Source organism: Orycteropus afer, unplaced genomic scaffold (assembly GCF_000298275.1).
Source record: "Orycteropus afer afer isolate SDZICR_OR568_19922 unplaced genomic scaffold, OryAfe1.0 scaffold00098, whole genome shotgun sequence".
NCBI lineage: Eukaryota > Metazoa > Chordata > Mammalia > Tubulidentata > Orycteropodidae > Orycteropus > Orycteropus afer.
Genome location: NW_006921685.1, coordinates 2,636,381 through 2,656,677, shown reverse-complemented (window position 1 = coordinate 2,656,677; position 20,297 = coordinate 2,636,381). Strand labels below are relative to the sequence as shown.

The 20,297-nt window shown below is 37.4% G+C and overlaps 1 protein-coding gene across 1 annotated transcript in view; it reads right to left on the bottom strand.

Moving 5' to 3' along the window:
* The window catches only part of STAP1 (signal transducing adaptor family member 1), a 114,273-nt gene that overhangs the window by 67,289 nt on the left and 26,687 nt on the right, over nt 1–20,297 (bottom strand). The window contains exons 3-6 of the mRNA XM_007942799.2: nt 18,253–18,366; nt 15,530–15,586; nt 11,251–11,423; nt 9,185–9,313 (exon numbers count right to left, since the gene is read on the bottom strand). Coding sequence (XP_007940990.2) covers nt 9,185–9,313; nt 11,251–11,423; nt 15,530–15,586; nt 18,253–18,366 — 473 coding nt within the window. The remainder of the gene's footprint in view (nt 1–9,184; nt 9,314–11,250; nt 11,424–15,529; nt 15,587–18,252; nt 18,367–20,297) is intronic.

The window sequence follows — 20,297 nt, the reverse complement described above, 5'->3', positions numbered from 1 at the left end:
CTATTCCTATGTGTTGTTGTTGTTGTTAGATGCTGTCATCTCTGACTCACAGCAGCCCTATGTACGACAGAACGAAACACTGCCCAGTCCTGTGCCAGCCTCACGATCCCTGCTATACCTTAGCCCATCGTTGCAGCCACTGTGTCAATCTATCTTGTTGAGGTCCTTTCCCTTTTTCATTGACTCTCCACTTTACCAAGTGTGTTGGTTAAGTTTGTGTGTCAGCTTGGCTGGGCCTGGTTGAGTGGCTAGGCAGCAGGATGCTGTATTCCCCACGATGAGACTGGCAATCAACTCCATGGTGGAATCTACTGTGAGTAGCTGCCTTTGGGTATGCTTCCCATATATAAACAGCAACTTTGGAAACAGTCTCTAGCTTATGGCAGCTTGGACCCTGTATGTAGCCATGTCATTGTTCAGCAGCCAGTCACACTCTGCCAACCTTGGGATTTTCAATGGACTTGAATGAATGGCCTGCTGTGTGGTTTGGTAACATCGGGACTGTGCCTTTTTACTTGTCAACCTTGGGCTTGTCAGTCTCAGCAGCCAATAGCTGTCTGAGTGAAGAAAAGCCTCTAGCTCCAGTGGGCTGGAAGAAAGAAGCAGAATTGAAACCCAAGGTTGAGGGGCTTTCATCCAGCCCCCTAGAGCCTGGCACTTTGAACTCAGACTTAAAGCCTCCAAACTGGAAGAAAATAAACTCCTGTTTGTTAAAGCCATTCCATTTGTAGTATATTCTTGTCAGAGCAGCACTCTGGCAACATGATATTCTTCTCCAGAGAATGGTTCCTTCTGACAACATGAGCAAAGTAGGTGAGATGAATTTTGATCATTCTCATTTCCAAGGAGCATTCTGGCTGCAATTCTTCCAGGAAAGATTTGTTATTTCTTTTAGATGTCCATGGTACTCTCAGTATTCTTTGTCAGCACCACAACTCAAAAGCATCAACTCTTCTTCGGTCTTGCTTATTCATTGTCCAGCTCTCACATGCACAAGAGGCAATTGAAAATACCATGGCTTGGGTTAGGTGCACCTAGTCCTCAAGGAGACGTGTTTGCTCTTCAGCACTTGAAAGAGATCTTCTACAGCAGATTTGCAAAATGCAATATGTTGTCTGATGATTGCTGCTTCCATTGGTGTTGATGATAGTACCAAGTAACGTGAATCTTTTCTCCATTTATCGTAATGTTGTTTATTGGTCCAGTTGTGAGGATTTTTGTTTTCTTTATATTGAGGTGTAATCCATACTGCAGACTATAATCTTCAGTTTTTATCAGTCAGTGCTTCAAGTCATCCTCACGTTCAGCAAGCAAAATTGTGTTGCCTGCATATCTCAGGTTGTTAATGAGTTTTCCTCCATTCCTGAAGCCATGTTTTTCTTCATATAATCCAGCTTCTCAGATTAGTTGCTCAGCATACAGATTGAATAAGTATGGTGAAAGGATGCAACTCTGACCACTCCCTTCTTGATTTTTAACCTTGCAGTATTCCCTTGTTCTGTATGAATGACAGACTGCTGGTCGATGTACAGGATCCTCATTAGTACAATTAAATTTTCTGGAATTCCCATTCTTCTCAATGTTATCCATAATTTGTTATGATCCACACAATCAAATGTCTTTGCATAGTCAATAAAACACAAATAAACATCTTTCTGGTATTCTTTTTCTTGAGCCAAGATCCATCTGACATCAGCAATGATATCCCTTGTTCCATGTCCTTTTCTCAATCCTGCTTGCATTTCTGGAAATTCTCTGTCAATATGTTGTTGCAACCGTTTTTGAATTATCTTCAGTAAGATTTTACTTGCTTATGATATTAATGATATTGCTTTATAATTTCCAGATTCTGTGGTATCACCTTTCTTTGGAATGGGTACAAATATGGATCCCTTCCAGTCAGTTGGCCAGGTAGCTGTCTTCCAAATCTCTTGGCATAGCCAAGTAAGTGCCTCAGGCAGGACATCTGTTTGTTGAAACATCTCAATGGGTATTCTGTCAATTCCTGGAGCCATGTTTTTTGCCAATCCTTCAGTGCAGCTTTGAGTTCTTCCTTTGATATCATTGGTTCTTGATCATATGCCGCCTCATGAAATGTATGAACATGGACCAATTTTTTTGGTACAGTGACTCTGTGTATTCCTTTCATCTTCTTTTGATGTTTCCTGCATCATTCAATATTGTGCCCATAGAATCTTATAATATCACAACTCAAGGCTTAAATTTTTCCTTCAGTTCTTTCCGCTTAAGAAATGCCGAGCATATTCTTTCCTTTTGGTTTTCTAACTCCAGGTCTGTGCACATTTCATTATAATAATTGGCTTTGTCTTCTTGAGCTTTTCTTTGAAATCTTCTGTTCAGTTCTTTTATCTTGTTATTTCTTCCATTTCTTTAGATACTCTCCATTCAAGAGCAAGTTTCAGAGTTTCTTCCAAAATCTATTTTGGTCTTTTCTTTCTTTTCTGTCTTTTCAATGACCTTTTGCTTTCTTCATGGATGATATTCTTGATGTCATCCTACAATTTCTCTGGTTTTCAGTCATTGGTGTTCAATGAATTCAAATCTATTCTTTAAATGGAGGGATTAGGTAGGGATATGGTCAAGGTCATATTTTGGTTCTTGTGGACTTTTTAAAATTGTCTTCAACTTCAACTTGAACTTGCATATGAGCGGTTGATGGTCTGTTCCACATTCAGCTCCTGGCCTTGTTTTGGCTGAAGATATTGAACTTCTCCATTGCCTCTTGCTAAGATGTAGTCAATCTGATTCCTGTGTACTCCATCTGGTGAAGTCCATGTGTAAAACTGTTGCTTGTGTTGTTGAAAAAGGTATTTGCAATGAATAAAACGTTGGTCTTGCAAAATTCTGTCATGTATTCTGTAGCGTTATTTCTATCACCAAGAGCATATTTTCCAACTACCAGTGATTCTCCCTTGTTTCCAACTTTTACATTCCATCCACCAGTGCTAATCAACTCATCTTGATTGCAGTCAATTTCAAACTGCTGAAGTTGATAAAAATCTTCAATCTCCTCATTTTTGGCTTTGGTGGTTGGTGCATAAATTTGAATAACAGTAGGATTAACTGGTCTTCCTTGTAGGTATATGGATATTATTCTATCACTGACAGCATTGTACTTTAGGATAGATCTTTAAACTTTCTTTGTGACAATGAATGATACACCATTCCTCTTCAATTTGTCATTTCTGGCATAGTAGATCATATAGTTGTCTGATTCAAAATGGCCAAAACCAGTCCATTTCAGCTCATTAATGCCTAGGATATCTATCTTTATACATTCCATTCCATTTTTGACAGCTTCCACTTTTCCTAGGTTCATACTTCATACATTCCATGTTCTGATTATTAATGGATGTTGGCAGCTATTTCTTCTCATTTTGAGTCATACCACATCAGCAATTGGAGGTCCTGAAAGCATTCCTCCAACCATGTCATTAAAGTCATCTCTACTCTGAGGCGGCAGCTGTTCCCCAATCATATTTTGAGTGACTTTCAACCTGAGGGGCTCATCTCCATCACTATATTGGACAATGTTTCAGGGTTACTCATAAATTTTTCAGCAATATATCAGACAGTGTTTCACTGTTATTCATAAGGTTTTCATTGGCCAATTTTTTGAGAAGTAGACAGCCCCTTCCTTCTTCTGAGTCTTAGTCTAGACACCCCGCTGAAACCTGTCCACCATGGGTAACTCTGATGGCATTTGCAACACAAGTGGCATAGCCTCCAGCGTCATAGCAAAATGCAAGCCACCACAGGATGACAAAGTGACAGACAAGTTCGTCTCCCTTAGCTGTTCCAAACCACTCCACTCACTTCCTGGCCTCCCTTAAAGCTGCTCCAAACCATGCACCCAGCTCTCTGCCTTCCAGGATGCCCTTAAGAGGCTGCCCCCAAACACCCCCATGCCCAGCTCACTGACTTCCATCTTCCACCCTCCGGCCTGCCCTTAAGAGGCTGTCCAAAGACCCCCATGTTCCAACTCTCTGCCTATATAGGTATATACAAATTAATTATATATTCTTAGTGCCTAAGGCATTTGAGGGAGCTCTGGTAGCATAGTGCCTAAGGCACTTTTCAAAAGGAAGGTTGGGCAATCTACTTCCATAGTGATATTGCCTTGGAAACCCAAGAAGGGGTCGCTATGAGTTGGGTGTGACTCAATGACACATAACAACAACAAAGGCATTTGACTGCTAACCAGAAGGCTGATGGTTCAAACCCACCAGCCAGTCCTCAGAACAAAGACTGGACAATCTATATCCATAGAGATACTGCCTCAAAAACCCAAGGAGGGGTCACTATGAGTTGAACCTACTCTACAGCAGTGAGTTTTTTATATTATGAGAGAGTAAAAAGTTAGTATAAGAAAATTACTTCATGTCATCACTAGTGCAATAAAAAATCCCTCAATGGCTATTCTTCATACTAGCTTTTATACATACATATCTGCTACCATTCAAGGCTGATTTAGAAATATGAAAAATCCTAGGTGTTAGTTACGATATAAAAATATAGTACTTTGGTTATGTTATCAGGAGGGACCAGTCCCTGGAGAAGGACATCATATTTGGCAAAGTAGACTGTCAGAGAAAAAGAGGAAGATACTCAGTGAGATGGATTGGCACAGTGGCTGTAACAGTGAGCTCAAACCTAGCAATGGTCAAGGATGACACAGGACTGTGTGTTGTTTCATTCTGTTGTACATAGGGTCACTATGAGTCAGAAGCAACTCAATGGCACCTAACAACAATAGATGAATCTTAATATTTTTCTCCTCTGTAGTCAATTAACAGTCTAAATTATCACTACTCTAAACATACGGTATGATCATGAAGATAGCACAGGGTGGAGCAATGTTTTGTTTTGTTATAAAGAAGATTGCCATGTGTCAGAGCTGTCTTGATGACAACTAACAATAGCATTAACAAAAACACATGATATTTTACTATGAATGGTTTGTGTACAAGAAGCACATTCTGTTCATCTTTGCTTTGCAGCATTAGGCACAGAGTAAATATTTATCAAACTGAATTTTAAAAACATCAGGAACTCATAGTGCTATCTGACAAAAACTAAGCAAATTTACACTGATAGCAGAAGTTAGTTTTCATGCCAGTTTATTTCAAACACTATGTTTGCATTGAAATCCCTAGATTGAGATAGTAAGAGTATTAGGATCAAAACTTTATCTAATGTTGAAAAGTTAACATTTCTTTAGGCTGTCAACTGCATGAAAGACTAATTCAATAGCTGTCTAAAACAAAATTGTTTATCAGGTTAAACTTTTCTAAAAGGGCCTTTTCATCTTCTTTTTCAATACTCTTCTCTCCATTTCCAGTCCACATTCCTCTAGGATTGAACTATACAGAAGCTTTCTATTTATGGGACTCCTTCCTCATTCAATAAAATCTCCAAAGCTTCATTCAGTTTGACATCATAGTGGAAAACAGCTAATAAATTAATTTCAGTGGGTTATTCTATAGTTTCCCTTCCTAAACATGGGATAACAGTTAACCTATCTACTCCTCTCCGAAAGAAAATTATTCATTAATTCTGAACCATGAGGAATCTGTCACAGACTGGTGAGGGAAACATTTTGGGACAGAAGACATCTTACAAGTGCCCCTTTTCAGGGTGGTTGGCTCTGTCTTTATACTTTACTTTTACCATGAAAAGATTTTTATACTCAGTTACTTTTGAAAATGCTCACAAATTCCAGTTAGAATTTCATACATCTTTATGAAGTAAATTATTACTACACCTTAGAAGACTATGAGAAAACTTAATGAGTTTGGCCTTTATAACTAGAAAAATCCAGGTTTGAATTCTGGCTCCGAGTAAGCCTGTTTCTTCATCTATAACATATAGGATGTAATGGTTATCTCACAGGGCTGTTGTGAGTTAATGTTTGTAAAGCCTTTAATATAGTGCCTGGCACATCTAAGCCCTCAGTAAACTATAACTATTTTTTACAGCTTTTTTAATTTATGGATTTAAGTTAGAAATTTCTGTGAATCTCAGCTTCTTCATTTGTGAAACATGGAAAATACCACCTCAAAGTTTTTAATGTGCCTAACATAAGTATTTGTCAAGCACTTAACACAGCAATGTTAACACTTAACACTACAAATGATATTTTATAAATCAAACCAAACCAAACTCACTGCCACTGAGTCAGTTCCAACTCATAGTGACCCCCATTGGGTTTCCTAGCTGTAAATCTTTATGGAAGTAGATTGCCCCATCTTCTTTCTGTGGAGTGGCTGGTGAGTTTGAACCACCAATCTTCTGGTTAGCAGTCAAATTCCTCATATGGACAGTGATTGTCACTGTTAGCAATAATTGTCTTATCATTGTCATCATTCATGACAAAGTTGTGTGAGGAAAAGTAGTAAAGACCAACAGAGTCTCTTGGAACTTTTGACTAGCAAGACTAAGTTCTGAAGCAGAAAACAAGGTGGAAAACAAATTTAATTGAAGTTACTTAGGTCTGACTCTTATTTTAGAACTTATGTTTTCTTTGATGTTTTGTTTTCCCAAAGGAATGAAGAGAGAGGAAAACAAAAAAAGATTGATAAAATTTGGTATATATTTTAATGATTCAGACCTTAAAAAATAAGTAACCTGTCTTAACATCATAGATGTAATTATATGTGTGTGTATCTGTGGCCATGAATATGGTTATAAGTTCTTGTTCTTAGCTTCTAAAGCAAATTTTTGCAAAAGAATGAATTTTGAGTAAATATTTTCTACTGCTTTTTCAACTAATGATTTTCCAAAGTAGCTATGCTACTAGTTTGCCACCTGTTCATAACAGTATCAAGAAAACAAAACAAAACCAGGAAATTTGTTGTAAGGATAGCTTTATAGCTTATGAATTCACAAACCACTGGGAAAAAGTACATCAAGAGGAGTCACCTGACAATTTGGCTTTTCTTTCTTCCTCAGAACTACAATAATAATAATAATAAAATCCCATAGCTGATTTGTTAACAGATGGAGATAATTTTACTTTGAAGTAGTGCTTTATAAACCAACTTGTCTTTTGCAGCTGGTGTTTTACCAGACACAGTCATCTAACTTGTATAGCTGAACATTTCTCCTACAAACTCAAGGGAATGAATTGGTCATGTGAGTAACACAGGTGCTTCCTAATAGCCTAGATTTCTGCCAAATTCTTTACAGTAAATTAGTTCTACAGTCTAATGAGCTAAAATTCTAATCCTTTCTGAAATTGCTATCCTATAAAATTATCTGTTAAACAGAAAACATTAAAATTGGCATTCTAAGAGATGTACTTTGAGATGTATTAGAGAACACATGTAACAATTTTTACCATCAGGAAAGTTTGTGCAATCACAGTTAAAAGTTTTCTTAGCCACTTCCAGGTATAAACTATCTCCTAAAACCTGAATAACTGCATATTGACTCCAGTGTTAGAGTGCTCTAGTTTGACCATTCTATCTCAATCCTTGTCTTCTAAATATGAACTTTTATGGAAGTGTTCAATTTTTCCCCAAAATATAGATTTTTCTGACCATACAAAAGCATGAATTTCCATACAAATTCAAAATGGAAATGAGTTTACTAAAATTAGAATTTCACAACTTGATATAAACTCCTTTCCTTGGTTCTTCCTCATGAATAAATATAACAAATAAAATACAAATATAAGTAAAAAAACATAGAGTTAAATTCATATCCCAAGTATAGAAACTCATTGCATTTGATTAAAAACCACATCCACAGCAGAAAATGCAGTATTTCCCGTAGCTCAATTGCATAGAAACTGAAGTGCAAAAGTTGTACTAATTTAGACCACTTTACAAGAGATCAGGCTGCTGCTTTCAGGCAAAATACAGTCTTAAAGAGGTCTTGAGGTTTTGCTTTTTTCAAGCAAGATAGTAACACAGTGTTCATATGCAAATAGATCAAATATTCAATCTGACCAAAAAAGGAGTAATACGAAGGAGGGGGAAAATATTAATCAATATTTGTGCAATCTAATTTCATTTTCAAGAATATTGATTATGTTTTCTTTTACATATATGCTAGATATAATTTTATTCAGTTATATCCTTTTGTTTTAAAAGTGGAAGTAGAGAGTTAAAGCTATTCTGTATTTAATGTGACACTCTTTTATTTCTAAACCCTGCATAGGACAAGTGCCCTCACCAGTATGTACTGAACAGAAAAATTCCCTTTCTGCCAGAGTTCATCTAAATTCACTGACAAAAATGGCAGCCATAAGTTTTAATTCTTTTGGGTTCATCAAGATAGCCCATTAAATTATAAATCAAGCAAGTTGTAACTAGATAACCTATTATATTCTGCCCTATTAGCTGAAAATCCATTAACTCCAAATGTTAGTCTACAAAAAGCAGAAAAAACACAAGGTTAAGTTCAAACAGACATTCACTGTGTAAAAGTACTCTCTCTTCTCCACCCCCCACCCACAGTCAGATATATCATCTAACATTCTTGCCATCTGTTTAGTGCACATTGCTAGTGTATAAAGACAAGTGTCTGTTCATACAGAGTAAGTGGCAAGTGAATGAAGCCTACTGCACCATGGTTCATACTAGCAATGTAGCCACAATATCATAATTTTAATTATTTCCTCTGAGTTACTCTTTCCTTTTCACTGTCTTATTCATTGTCAATGTCAATGTCTTCATATTTAATCTAGAACTACTGATATTTATGGGATAGGCAGATTGATCCATCCACCAGCTTTACAAAGTGATTATACTATTAGCTTGCCACTTGGTCATAACAAGTTCAAGGAAACAAAATCAAACCAGGAAGTTTGCTGTAAGAATAGCTTTATATCTTATAAATTCACATACTACTGGGTAAATTTCATCGAAGTCACTTAGATATGTTATTGCTAAAATAAATAAATAAATAGTATACCCAGGAAGAACAGCAAATTCAAGAATCAAAGGTTCTATATATGCTTTTACATGAAAGATAGTCATTATTGGCCTGGGCTCACTTTTTAGCATTGCTTATATGACATTTCCTCCTTATCCTTGGTTCAGATGTTTAGCCTCAACAAAACACATAGCAGGTGCTGATCTGTATTTGTGTGATTTTTTGTCTTCTAAGTGGTATCATACTTTTTAAATTATTCCATATATTTTTTAATTAAACATACTCTGCCTCTTGCCGGATAGTGATGGAGTAGTTTCTACAATCACTGCCAGGCCTCAGGATCATATTTCCCAGTGATGGATTCTTCTCTAACATCTCAGTTGCTTCTTTTCGGGACACTGTATAAAAACATCTAGAGATAAGAGGAAAACAAACAAACAATATTTTGTTTGACTTTTTTAAAAAAACTGATGAAAATCATTACATAAAAAGTGCTACTACAATAACTTTGAAATTTGCAGTTACTAACTTTTCTCAAATCTTCTGGCTTTAGTGTAATTGTTGTTGTTGTTAGTTGTCACTGAGTTGATTCCAACTCATGGCAATACCATGTGTCAGAGTAGAACTGTCCTCCATAGAGTTTTGATGGTTATGAACTTTCAGAAGCAGATTAACTGGCCTGTCTTCCAAGAGCCCTTGGGTGGTTTCAAACCACCAACTTTTTGACTGATAGGCAAGCCCTTGACCATTTGTGCCACCCAGGGAGTTCTTATGACTATTAGCAGACTGCCACATCTCTCTCCCATAGAGTGGCTGGTGGGTTCAAATTGCCGACCTTTAGGTTAACACCTGAGCCCTTTAGCCACTGTGCTACCAGGGCTCCTTTTGTTACAATTATAATCATGTAATTATAATTATACCTATTCCAAGTCTACATCTCCATGAGTATGCTAATGTTAAGGCCTTCTACTCTACATACCTCCAGAGCCTCTTCCTTTGACCAAAGAGGGCTTGAAAATTTTCTATTGATAAGTGTATAATCACCATTACCATATGAAAATTTTAAAAAATAATTAGCAATATATTCCTGGTCTCAGTGTTTTCAGGATTTGTTGGTAGGTTCTTTTCAAGGATACAAAACATCTCTATAATTGCTTCTCTTGTATGTCTCTATTTTAAACTGATGTATAAATGTATATCTGAACTCACTACATTTGTATAATATGGCTTTCTTACAGCATTGGTGTTTTAATGCACAAAATTAAGAATAAATCACTTCTCATTTTTATGATACGTATTCCAGTCATTGAAATGTATAGCTGCAGGAAAAAAAAAAAAAAAACCTGACAGGATAGGCAACGCACCAAAATATTAACAGCAATTACCTTTGAGTAATTGGGACAAGGAATGATTTTAATTTTCTTTTCATTTATCTGTAATTAATATATAACCAACCCACTGCCTTCGACTTGGATCCAACTCATAATGACCCCTCCTTGGGTTTCCGAGGCAGTATCACTACGGAAGTAGATTTCCCAACCTTCCTTCCAAGGAGTGGCTGGTGGGTTTGAACCACTAGCCTTCTGGTTAGCAGTCAAATGCCTTAGGCACTACGCCATAAATTACTTTTAAATTGAGACAAGAAAGAAAAAGAAGTTCCCGTGAGCTACCAGTCCATCAGCTAACACTGATTTTAGCTAAAAGTGATGACTGGCATACCTCTGTGCTTTTAATACAGATAGAATAAAAAGCAGAACCTGATGTCAAAGATGGTACCAGGACAAGTTTCACTGACAAATAAACCAAGATTTCAGGAGAAAAGGGTTTTCTGTCTCAGTCAGTTTTCAACAATATAAGCATAAAAGACATAGGTTGCTGAATTCAGCATGTTCTATGCTCCCCCCTCCCCACCCCCACCCCCAAAGTACAAGCTCAATAACTACTCAGTACTTGGTCAATTGAATAGAACATTCACTATAGTTTAAGTTATTTGGTATAATTTTCCGGTGGAAAAATTGTCAATAATAGAGTTGTATAGTGAAAAATATCTTTTCTTTCTTTCTTGGTAACAGGTTTTATTTAGATTTGAGCTCTGGAAAGAATATCTATTTGTCTAAAGGTGTGGGTAGAAGGGGATTTCCTGTGTGGTAAGAGAGTTGGTTCAAATATATGTTTTGTTGATCATGACATAGAAGAGGAAATGTTGCATGCACTCAGAGATAGGCGATTTATCAAGACAGCTTATGAGTATGTCAATGTTTTAATGAATTCAAGTGGTTAATTCCCCTCGATAACCAACAATTAGTATGTAACAATTGAGTGAATAAACTGTATTTGTCGTGGACTTACGCTGGCATAGGATTCAGTACATCCACATAATCTTCAATTGTTTTCTTCTCTGTTTCAACAGATGTACTAGGTATCCGCTCTGTCTCAACCCTCCTTTTCTTTTCTCTTTCTAGGACTTCATGCAGTCTAATTACTTGCCCAGGTAGGAGTGACACGTGCTGGGGAACTGACAGCTGAAACCAATGAAAAGAATAACCAAGGAAGACAGCCAAGTAATTAGCTGATTTTAGCAAAGATGGGCCTGGTCAGGCCCTAAGCACCTTCAGTTACCTGACAGAGATGAATGGGTAGAATCACCAGTAAAAGTTCTTAGTCTGATTAGGTGTCTTGGCCTGCCTCTAAACCAACTAAACTCTGAACAGGAAACATTCCTTGGTTTGTTCCCAAAGCAGAGGACCTCATCTTGTGGTTGTTGTTCTTAGTCACCACTGAGTTGATTCCAAATTGTGGTGACCTCATATGTGCAGAGTGGAATGGCTCCATTGAAAGGCAGAAGCAGATTTCCAGGCCTGTCTTGTTTTAATGCACCTCTAGTGGGTTGAACTGCCAATCGTTCAGCTAATGGTCAAGTGCTTAACCGTTTGCACCACCCAGGGACTCCTAATGAAACATCTCAAACCAAAAACTACTACTTATTAAGTGGCAATTTGTCCCCAGCATTTTACATGTGTTATTTCACATCCTCACAGCAATGGTGCAAGAACAGTTTCAGAAAGATTAAAGAAAAAGTCCAGGGTCACATGGTAATTTGTGAAACAAAGACTCAAACATAAATTTAGATGATTCAGAAGCAAAGTCTCTCTTCTTTCAACTACAGTCAGTACTTCTCAAAATTTCCACTAAAGTTCTCCCAAAAACAATACAGTATGAATGTACACACAGAGTGATCTGGGATCATAGACAAAACCAACATTTATAGAATACAAAATCCAAGGCAACTTGTCTTCTCATAAGGAGCTGTGGTGGTGTAGTGCCTAAGGCATTTGACTGCTAACCAGAAGGTTGGCGGTTCAAACCCACCAGCCACTCCTCAGAAGGACGATTGGGTGATCTACTTCTGTAGTAATGCTGCCTCAGATATCCAAAGAGGGGTTGCTATGAGTCGGATCCTACTCAACAGCAGTGAGTTTGGGGGTTTTTTGTGTTTCGTCTTCTCATAAAAAATTCACATTAATTTTATTTTAAATTCTGTAATAAATTGATAGTCCCGTGGTTATAAACATCCAACTAATGGACAACCCCTACTTGCCGTTTAATGTTATATAAATTTACCCTTACTTTGAAACAGTTGAACAATCCCTACTAGCAGGAAATTCTTCATTTCAGTCACCTGTACTTGCTGCATGTGCAGCTTTTAAATAATTGAAAAGGCTTGAGCCTTTTCTTGCACTAAAGTAAGACTAAATAAGAACTGTATGCATCTGTTCCAACTTATCTACAAATTCAAATTCAGCTAGGAACAGATGTTGTTCCTAATTCAGGGACTGCCTGAATCAATGTATATTTTAATATCAATTAATGCTCTTTATCCTCTGGTAGCATAGTGGCTAAGACACTTGCCTGCTAACCAGACGGCTGGCGGTTCAAACCCACCAGCCACTCCTCGGAAGGAAGGTTGGGCAATCCTACTTCCGTAGTGATACTGCCTCGGAAACCCAAGGAGGGGTCGCTATGAGTCGGGGCCGACTCGATGGCACATAACAACAACAACAACAACATCCTTACCTCAAGGAAAAAAAAAAATTGAAAGAGAAATCTTGAGCCAAAACATCAAGTATAATTAGTATACCAGGAAGGTGCACCAAGGTTTATCTCATAGCTTTAGTTGTGGCTGTGGATACTGAAAACGAAGATGGAGTTACTTGTGCCCAACCTGGAAGAGTATGGCTGCTACCTGGTTTCACAAGGCAAAGATTAAAGATAATAAATAGCCTAAATTTTAGAAACAGTAATTAGCTTTTTTTTCCTGTTGATTTATGTATAATCAACAGACCCTGCTCTATAACTCCTCCATTCCAGACAAGCAGATGTCTGGTTATCTGAGAGCCTGCTGAGCATGGATTGCCCCTTCAAGCCTACAATAATTGTCTTCTTAAACAAACTAAGGAAGTTCTGGTAGCGTAGTGCCTAAGGCACTTGACTGCTAATCTGAAGTCTGGCAGTTCAAACCCATCAGCCACTCCTCCGAAGGCAGGTTGGGTAATCTACTTCCAGAAACCCAAGAAGAGGTCGGTATGAGTCAGGTCCGACTTGTCTGTGCATAACAACAACAAGCAAACTAACATTTCAGAAAAGAAAAGATTTCAAAGGACATTTTAATGAACCACTGAAAACCACTTCAAACCACCTGGACTTCTCAGACTCTCTTTGTTCCTCTTTAACTGTATAAACCCTGATGCTGCCACATTTCTTTGGAACATGAAGTTTAGGCTGTGGTGCATCAATCTGTGAATCATTGGTCAAATATTAAATCTCTAGTATTTTAAAAAACAATTTCCTTTCTCAGAAATTATTTTACAATTTGCATTCCATGACATCTAAACACATACTCTTGGGATATTTGTACCCTAGTTTGAAAAGCACAGTGATGTCTCTCCATAACAGAGAGAGAGAGAGAGAGAGACAGACAGACAGAGAAACAAAGAACAGTTCTCCAAAGAATTTCTCCTGACTTCAAGTCAATGTGTCCTTCACATCTTTAACTGTCCCCTACCACCCTTTCCAGCCTCCTATGACTTCCCTAGGAGCCCTGGTGGTGAAATGGTTAAGCCCTAGGCTACTTACTAGGAGCTCTGGTAGCATAGTGCCTAAGGTGCTTGACTGCTAACCAGAAGGCTTGCGGTTCAAACCCACCAGCCACTCCTCATAAGGAAGGTTGAGCAATCTACTTCCATAGTGATACTGCCTCCGAAAACCAAGGAGGGGTCGCTATGAGTCGGGGCTGACTTGATGGTACATAACAACAACAACAACAGGCTACTTACTAACAGGTAGGTTGATGGTTCAAACACCCCTGAGAAAGGTTACAGCCTAGGAAACCCTACGGGGCAGTTTTCTTTCTTACAGGGTCACTATGAGTTGGAGTCAACTCGTTGCACACAACGACAACAACACGACCTCCCTATAGGGTAGTTGAAACTCCAAATTATACTTGTTACTACTTGAGATCAAGAACCAGCAGCTACCCATCCATCCATGTTGGTAAGGGCAATGCTTTTTTTCATATGACTGCAAAGCCTTTACTTGGAAACTAGCTTTGGATAGAATCTATGCTTAATTCTAATAAACATGGAAAGTTCATAGCTTCTAAAAATATTAAAGACCACAGTGCTTTTCTGGATGCTGATTATCAAAGTACCTCATGTGTCCATGACAGTTGTTAGAGTAGCTTCATTTAAAATAATGACATTATCTTGCTGCAATTGTTAACTATAAGCAGTAGATCTTACTATTTGTCTTGACAAAATGCCACAGAATTGCACAGATAAGCATCCCTTTGCTTTAAGATTCGCTAAACAACTCCTCGGAAGGAAGGTTGGGCAATCTACTTCCATAGTGATACTGCCTCGGCAACCCAAGGAGGGGTCGCTATGAGTCCTGGCCGACTCGACAGCACATAACAACAAAAAACAAATATTTAAAGGTGACTTTCATTTTCTGGTCTCTCCTGTTATATTGTCTAGAATTTTTTACTAAATTGACCTCAGTTAGTATTTTATAAATATACATGAAGTAAATAAAAAAGGAATTGGAAAATAGTGCCTAAGGTACTTGACTGCTAACCAGAAGGCTGGTGCTTCAAACTCACCAGCCACTCATCGGAAAGAAGGTTGGGCAATCTATTTCCCTAGTGATACCACCTCGGAAACCCAAGGAGGGGTTGCTATGAGTTGGATCTGACTCCACGGCAGTGCATTTTTTTTTTTTTTTTTTTTTTTTTTTTTATGTAAGCTACAAATATCAGAATTTACAAAGGACACTGTTCCCAAAGAATAAGACCAAAACGTAGCTATTGCTGACTACCTATTATTCTCTATCACATTGCCCTGTTTATTTTCTTCATAACAGTATAAAATTATCTTGTTTGTTTACTTTTTTTATTTCTCCCTCCTTCTTCCCTCACCTCACCAGAATATAAATTTCATGAGTGAGTGAAATGAGTTTTGACTGTCCTTTATTTGCTGTATCTTCACCCTCTTTCACTATGCATGACTCATAGTAGTTATTCAGCAAACATTTGTTGAGTGAATGAATGAAGCCAAAGTAATGGCCATCCTACCTCTGTTACTGTAAGAATGAAGCCTCTCCATTCTTCCCCACTTTCTGTGTTCTCTGTCTAAAGATGAAAACAAAAACAGCTACAGAAAATACTCAAGTAACTATGAACATGAAAACTTTTGTTAATTTAAAAAACTTTAGAATTTCATATGATTATTTTATGACTCAAAATACATAATTCATTAAAATTCAAAAGATTGACAAAACTTGTATTCTTCTGCTGAAGCACATTGCTTAAAACATTTTTTTTAATCACTTAAAATCAGTTGAAAGGAAGAAAAAAAATATTTTCCCTTTTCCTGGAACAATCAATGAGTATTTGTTATGAAATATTTCAATACTATTTTCTTTTGTCAAAAGACAGAAGTACACCATGAAACCAGAAGAACTAGATGGTACCTGGGTATCATTACTGAATATTTTGATCAAAGATTCTATAGAAGCATCTTAATCAAATGGGAAAAAAGATAGTACAGAATTTCAAATTCTCATGGAATCCAGATTTTCTGAAGCCATTGAGACCCCTGAAACTTTTGCTCTGAGATAATCTTTAAATCTCAAACCCAAAAATCCCCAAGTCTTCTAAAAACCAAACAATAGTTTAGCTTAACTAGTAAAGAATATCTACGTTGAGCATTGTGCTTTTTTCTTTTTTTATTAGGATTTGGGTGTAGATTTACAGAGTAAATTCACTTTTCATACAGCAGTTCACATATACTTTGTCTCATGTCATTGACCAAAATTTACAATGCAGCAGCTCCCCTCCCACTTCCTCCCCATAGTTACCTCCTCCCAGTGTCCATCCCTTCATACTCTTCGAGAGGCCCATTGTCTGCCAACCCTGTATATGATCTTGGATACACTCTCCATTTAGACATACATAATTGTTTAGCTTGTTCACCCATCTATCCGTCCCTATACCCATGTTTGCTTTCATTGACAACTCAGTATTGTATTTACAAAGGGGTTCATATTTGTTGTTTGTACTGCCCAGAGCATTGTGCTTTTTAAGGTCTATGGATCAAATTCACAATAGTAACTTAAAAGATTAGATAAGAAGCTTAGGGGGTAGTGAGTTTATGTTAATGGGGGAGGAGCAAGGGGAGTGAGATGGTTGCACAACTCAGAGAATGTAATCAATGTAACTGAATTGTACATGTAGAAATTGTTGAATTGGTATATATTCTGCTGTGTGTATTCTCAACAACAATAAAAAAATGATAAAAAAGACAGAAGTATGTAACTTTGATCTGTTTGTTTGCTAAACAAGTAAAATTGTGTAAATTTACTGAAATAAAAAAAATTAAATGTTAGCAAACATCTTTGCTGTATGTAAATTTATTGTTTCTCCACTAATGACTGCTGACCAGAAGTCTGGCGGTTCAAATCCACCAGCTACTCCTAGGAAGGAAGATTGTGCAATCTACTTTCCTAATGATACTGCCTCAGAAACCCAAGGAGGGGTCACTATGGGTTGGATCTGGCTCCTCAGCAGTGAGTTTTGTTTTGTTTTTCTCTTTTTGGTTCTGCTAGTGGTATTAACAATGACTGATTTTAATTTTAGGGTAATCAGGAAGGAGCAATGCAGTTAGTCCTTAGATACTTCTGGTTCTTAGCAGTTACTACTACTGCTATTATTAATAATATCAGCTAGTATCCATTGAGTGCTTTTAAGTGTTCTAAGCACTTCACAAAAATTAATTGGTTTAATCTTCATGATGAATCTCTGAGAGAGGTAATATTTTTTTATTTTACAGATTTGTTCATTCAACAAATATTTATTGAGTACCAGGGACAATTCTAGGTACTGGTTTACATCAGGAAAGAAAGCAAAATCCTTGTTCCCATGGAGTTTAATCTAGCAATAGTCAATAAATAATAACCATAATAAGTGAGTAAATGATATAATGTTAGAAGTAAATAAGTACTATGGAAAAATGAAAAAAAAAAAAAGACCAGGGTAAGAGAGAATGAGACTGCCAATGGAAATGAGAAGGGGAAAAGAGCTCTAATTTCAATAAAAATATAACCTCACTGCTGTAAGCCTCAGTGAGAAGGCTACATTTGAGCAAAAACTGGCTTCAGGGGAGGAAACTAAGGCACAAAGATCTCAAGTAACTTGCCAAAGATCACACAATTATTAAATAGACAGCCAGAATTCAAACCTTGGCAATCTGATTCCAATTCTGTGCTATTAGTCACCACAACATGATCATCTAGGGAGTTTCCTTAAAATTCTAGATTCCTGGGCAACAATTTCAGGTGGGGACCTGAATTTCCTATGTAAAAGTGATTCCTATTATACTAAAATTTAGGACCCAGGCTTTCAAAATCAATCCATAATCTCCTGAGAAAATTTCCAAATATATCTTATTCAATTGCAAGTTGTCTTTATGTTATTGCTCTAATTGTTGATTTAATTTAATTGGCTCACTTCGAATGATGATTCAAGAACTATCTTTAAAAAACACCAGGTGGGATCCCTGACTTTGTCAGAGGTCAGAAGTATATTGTTTCAACATGCTTGTATACTAAACAAGTGAATATGCCCTTTTAAGTCCCAACTCAGAAAACTGTAGTTCCTGGCAAAGGGTAAGAAATACTAACAAAGTACAAGACTTAATGTTCCTCCTTCAAAACCCCTTTACCTCAACTACCCAAAAAAGAGGTGAATGCTATTTACAGTCACAGCTCATTACAAACTATTTGTTTCTCTTCACTCACCTTCAGTTGCACTTCCTCTTTTGGCAAAACAAGGGTGAATTTTGCACAATTCTTTTCAGTTGAATTCTGATCAGTAAGGCAAGTAAGATCTATTATGTCTAATTTGTCAATATACTGCAAAATATAAAGGGAAATCTCATTAACTCATTTCATGGGTTATATACAATCATTCTAAAGGAAGGAAAATAATTAATAATTAATATCTTCCTTTCAATTTATCTATATTTTGCATGATAATCTGGTTCTCAACTTGGAGTCAGTCATTCCACTCCCCAATCCCAGAAAAGCTTTGGCATGCTGGTTCATACAGACTTACAAAAACCAATTATTAATTTTCACTGGTTTTTCAAACCAGATGTTAAATACAACCACTATTAAAACTTAAATTATATAAAAACTAAATTACATAAATTACATACAAACACAATTACATAAATTACATATATTATTAAAAAAAGGTAATTAAAGCTCAAAACATATCACTTTCCAATTCTATTACCATGTTTTGTTATTCTCTATGCTATTGAGAATACACCCTTTTAAGTCCCAAGGAAAGAAAAAAGCCAGGGGGACCAGGACAGAGCAAGGAGCCAGCTGTAGGGATCCAGGTGATGGGAGGGCACCCAGGCCATGCCATACAAGCAGCAAGGCGGGAAAGTGGGGGAAAGGAGAGAAAAAGGCCGGGGGGACCGGGACAGAGTGAGGAGTCTGCGGTGGGATCCAGGGGAGGGGAGGGGATCCAGGCCACACCCCACAAGAGGAAAGGTGGGAAAGTGCAGGAAAAGAGAGGAAAAGTCCAGGGGGGCCAGGACAGAGTGAGGAGATGGCAATAGGGATCCAGGTAAGGGGGGTTGGAGAGGTTTTGAACAGCTAAGGGAGACAAACTTGTCTGTCGGTTTGTCCTACTGTGGTGATGTGTTGCTGTGAGTCTTGAGGCTGTGCCACTGGTGTTTCAAACCCAGTGGGATGCACATGTTGCACAAGTTTCAGTGTGGCTTGCAGACTGAGACAGACTAGGAAGAAAGAAGAGGCCATCCACTTCTCAAAAATTTGGCCAGGAAAATCTTATGAATAGCAGAGAAACACTGTCTGATACATTACTGGGCAACCTTATGAATAGTCTGGAAAGATTGTCTGATACAGAGGAGGAGGATGAGTCGCTTAGGTTAGAAGGATCTCAAAATACAACTGGGAAAGAGCTGCATTATCAGATTAAAACCAGCCTTATTGACATGGATAAGGTAAAGCTTTCCAGATCTCCATTTGCTGATGTGGCACAACTCAAATTGAGGAGAAACAGCTGCAAACATCCATTAATAATCAGAATGTGTAATGTATGAAGTACAAATCTAGGAAAATTAGAAGTTATCAAAAATGAAATAGAATGCATAAAGATTGATATCCTAGGCATTAGTGAGCTGAAATGGACTGGTTTTGGCCATTTTGAATCCAACAATCATATGATCTACTATGCCAGGAATGACAAATGGAAGAAGAACAATGTGGCATTCATCATCACAAAGAATGTGTCAAGATCCATCATGAAGTATGATACTGTCAGTGATAGGATAATATCCATACACCTACAAGGAAGACCAGTTAATACGACTATTAGTCAAATTTATACACCAACCACCAAAGCCAAAGAAGAAGAAATTGAAGATTTGTATCAATTTCTGCAGTCTGAAATTGACTGAACATGTAATCAGGATGTGTTAATTATCACTGGTGACTAGAATTCAAAAGTTGGAAACAAAGAAGAATCACCAGTATTTGGAAAATCTGGCCTTAGTGACAAAAATAATGCTGGAAATTGCATGGTAGAATTTTGCAAGACCAATGACTTATTTATTGCAAATACTTTTTTCAACAACACAAACGGCAGCTGTACATGTGGACTTTGGCATATGGAACACACAGGAATAAGATTGACTACATCTGTGGTAAGAGGCTATGCAAAAGCTCAATATCTTCAGCCAAAACAAGGCCAGGAGCTGATTGTGGAACAGACCATCAACTGCTCACATGCAAGTTCAACTTGCAGT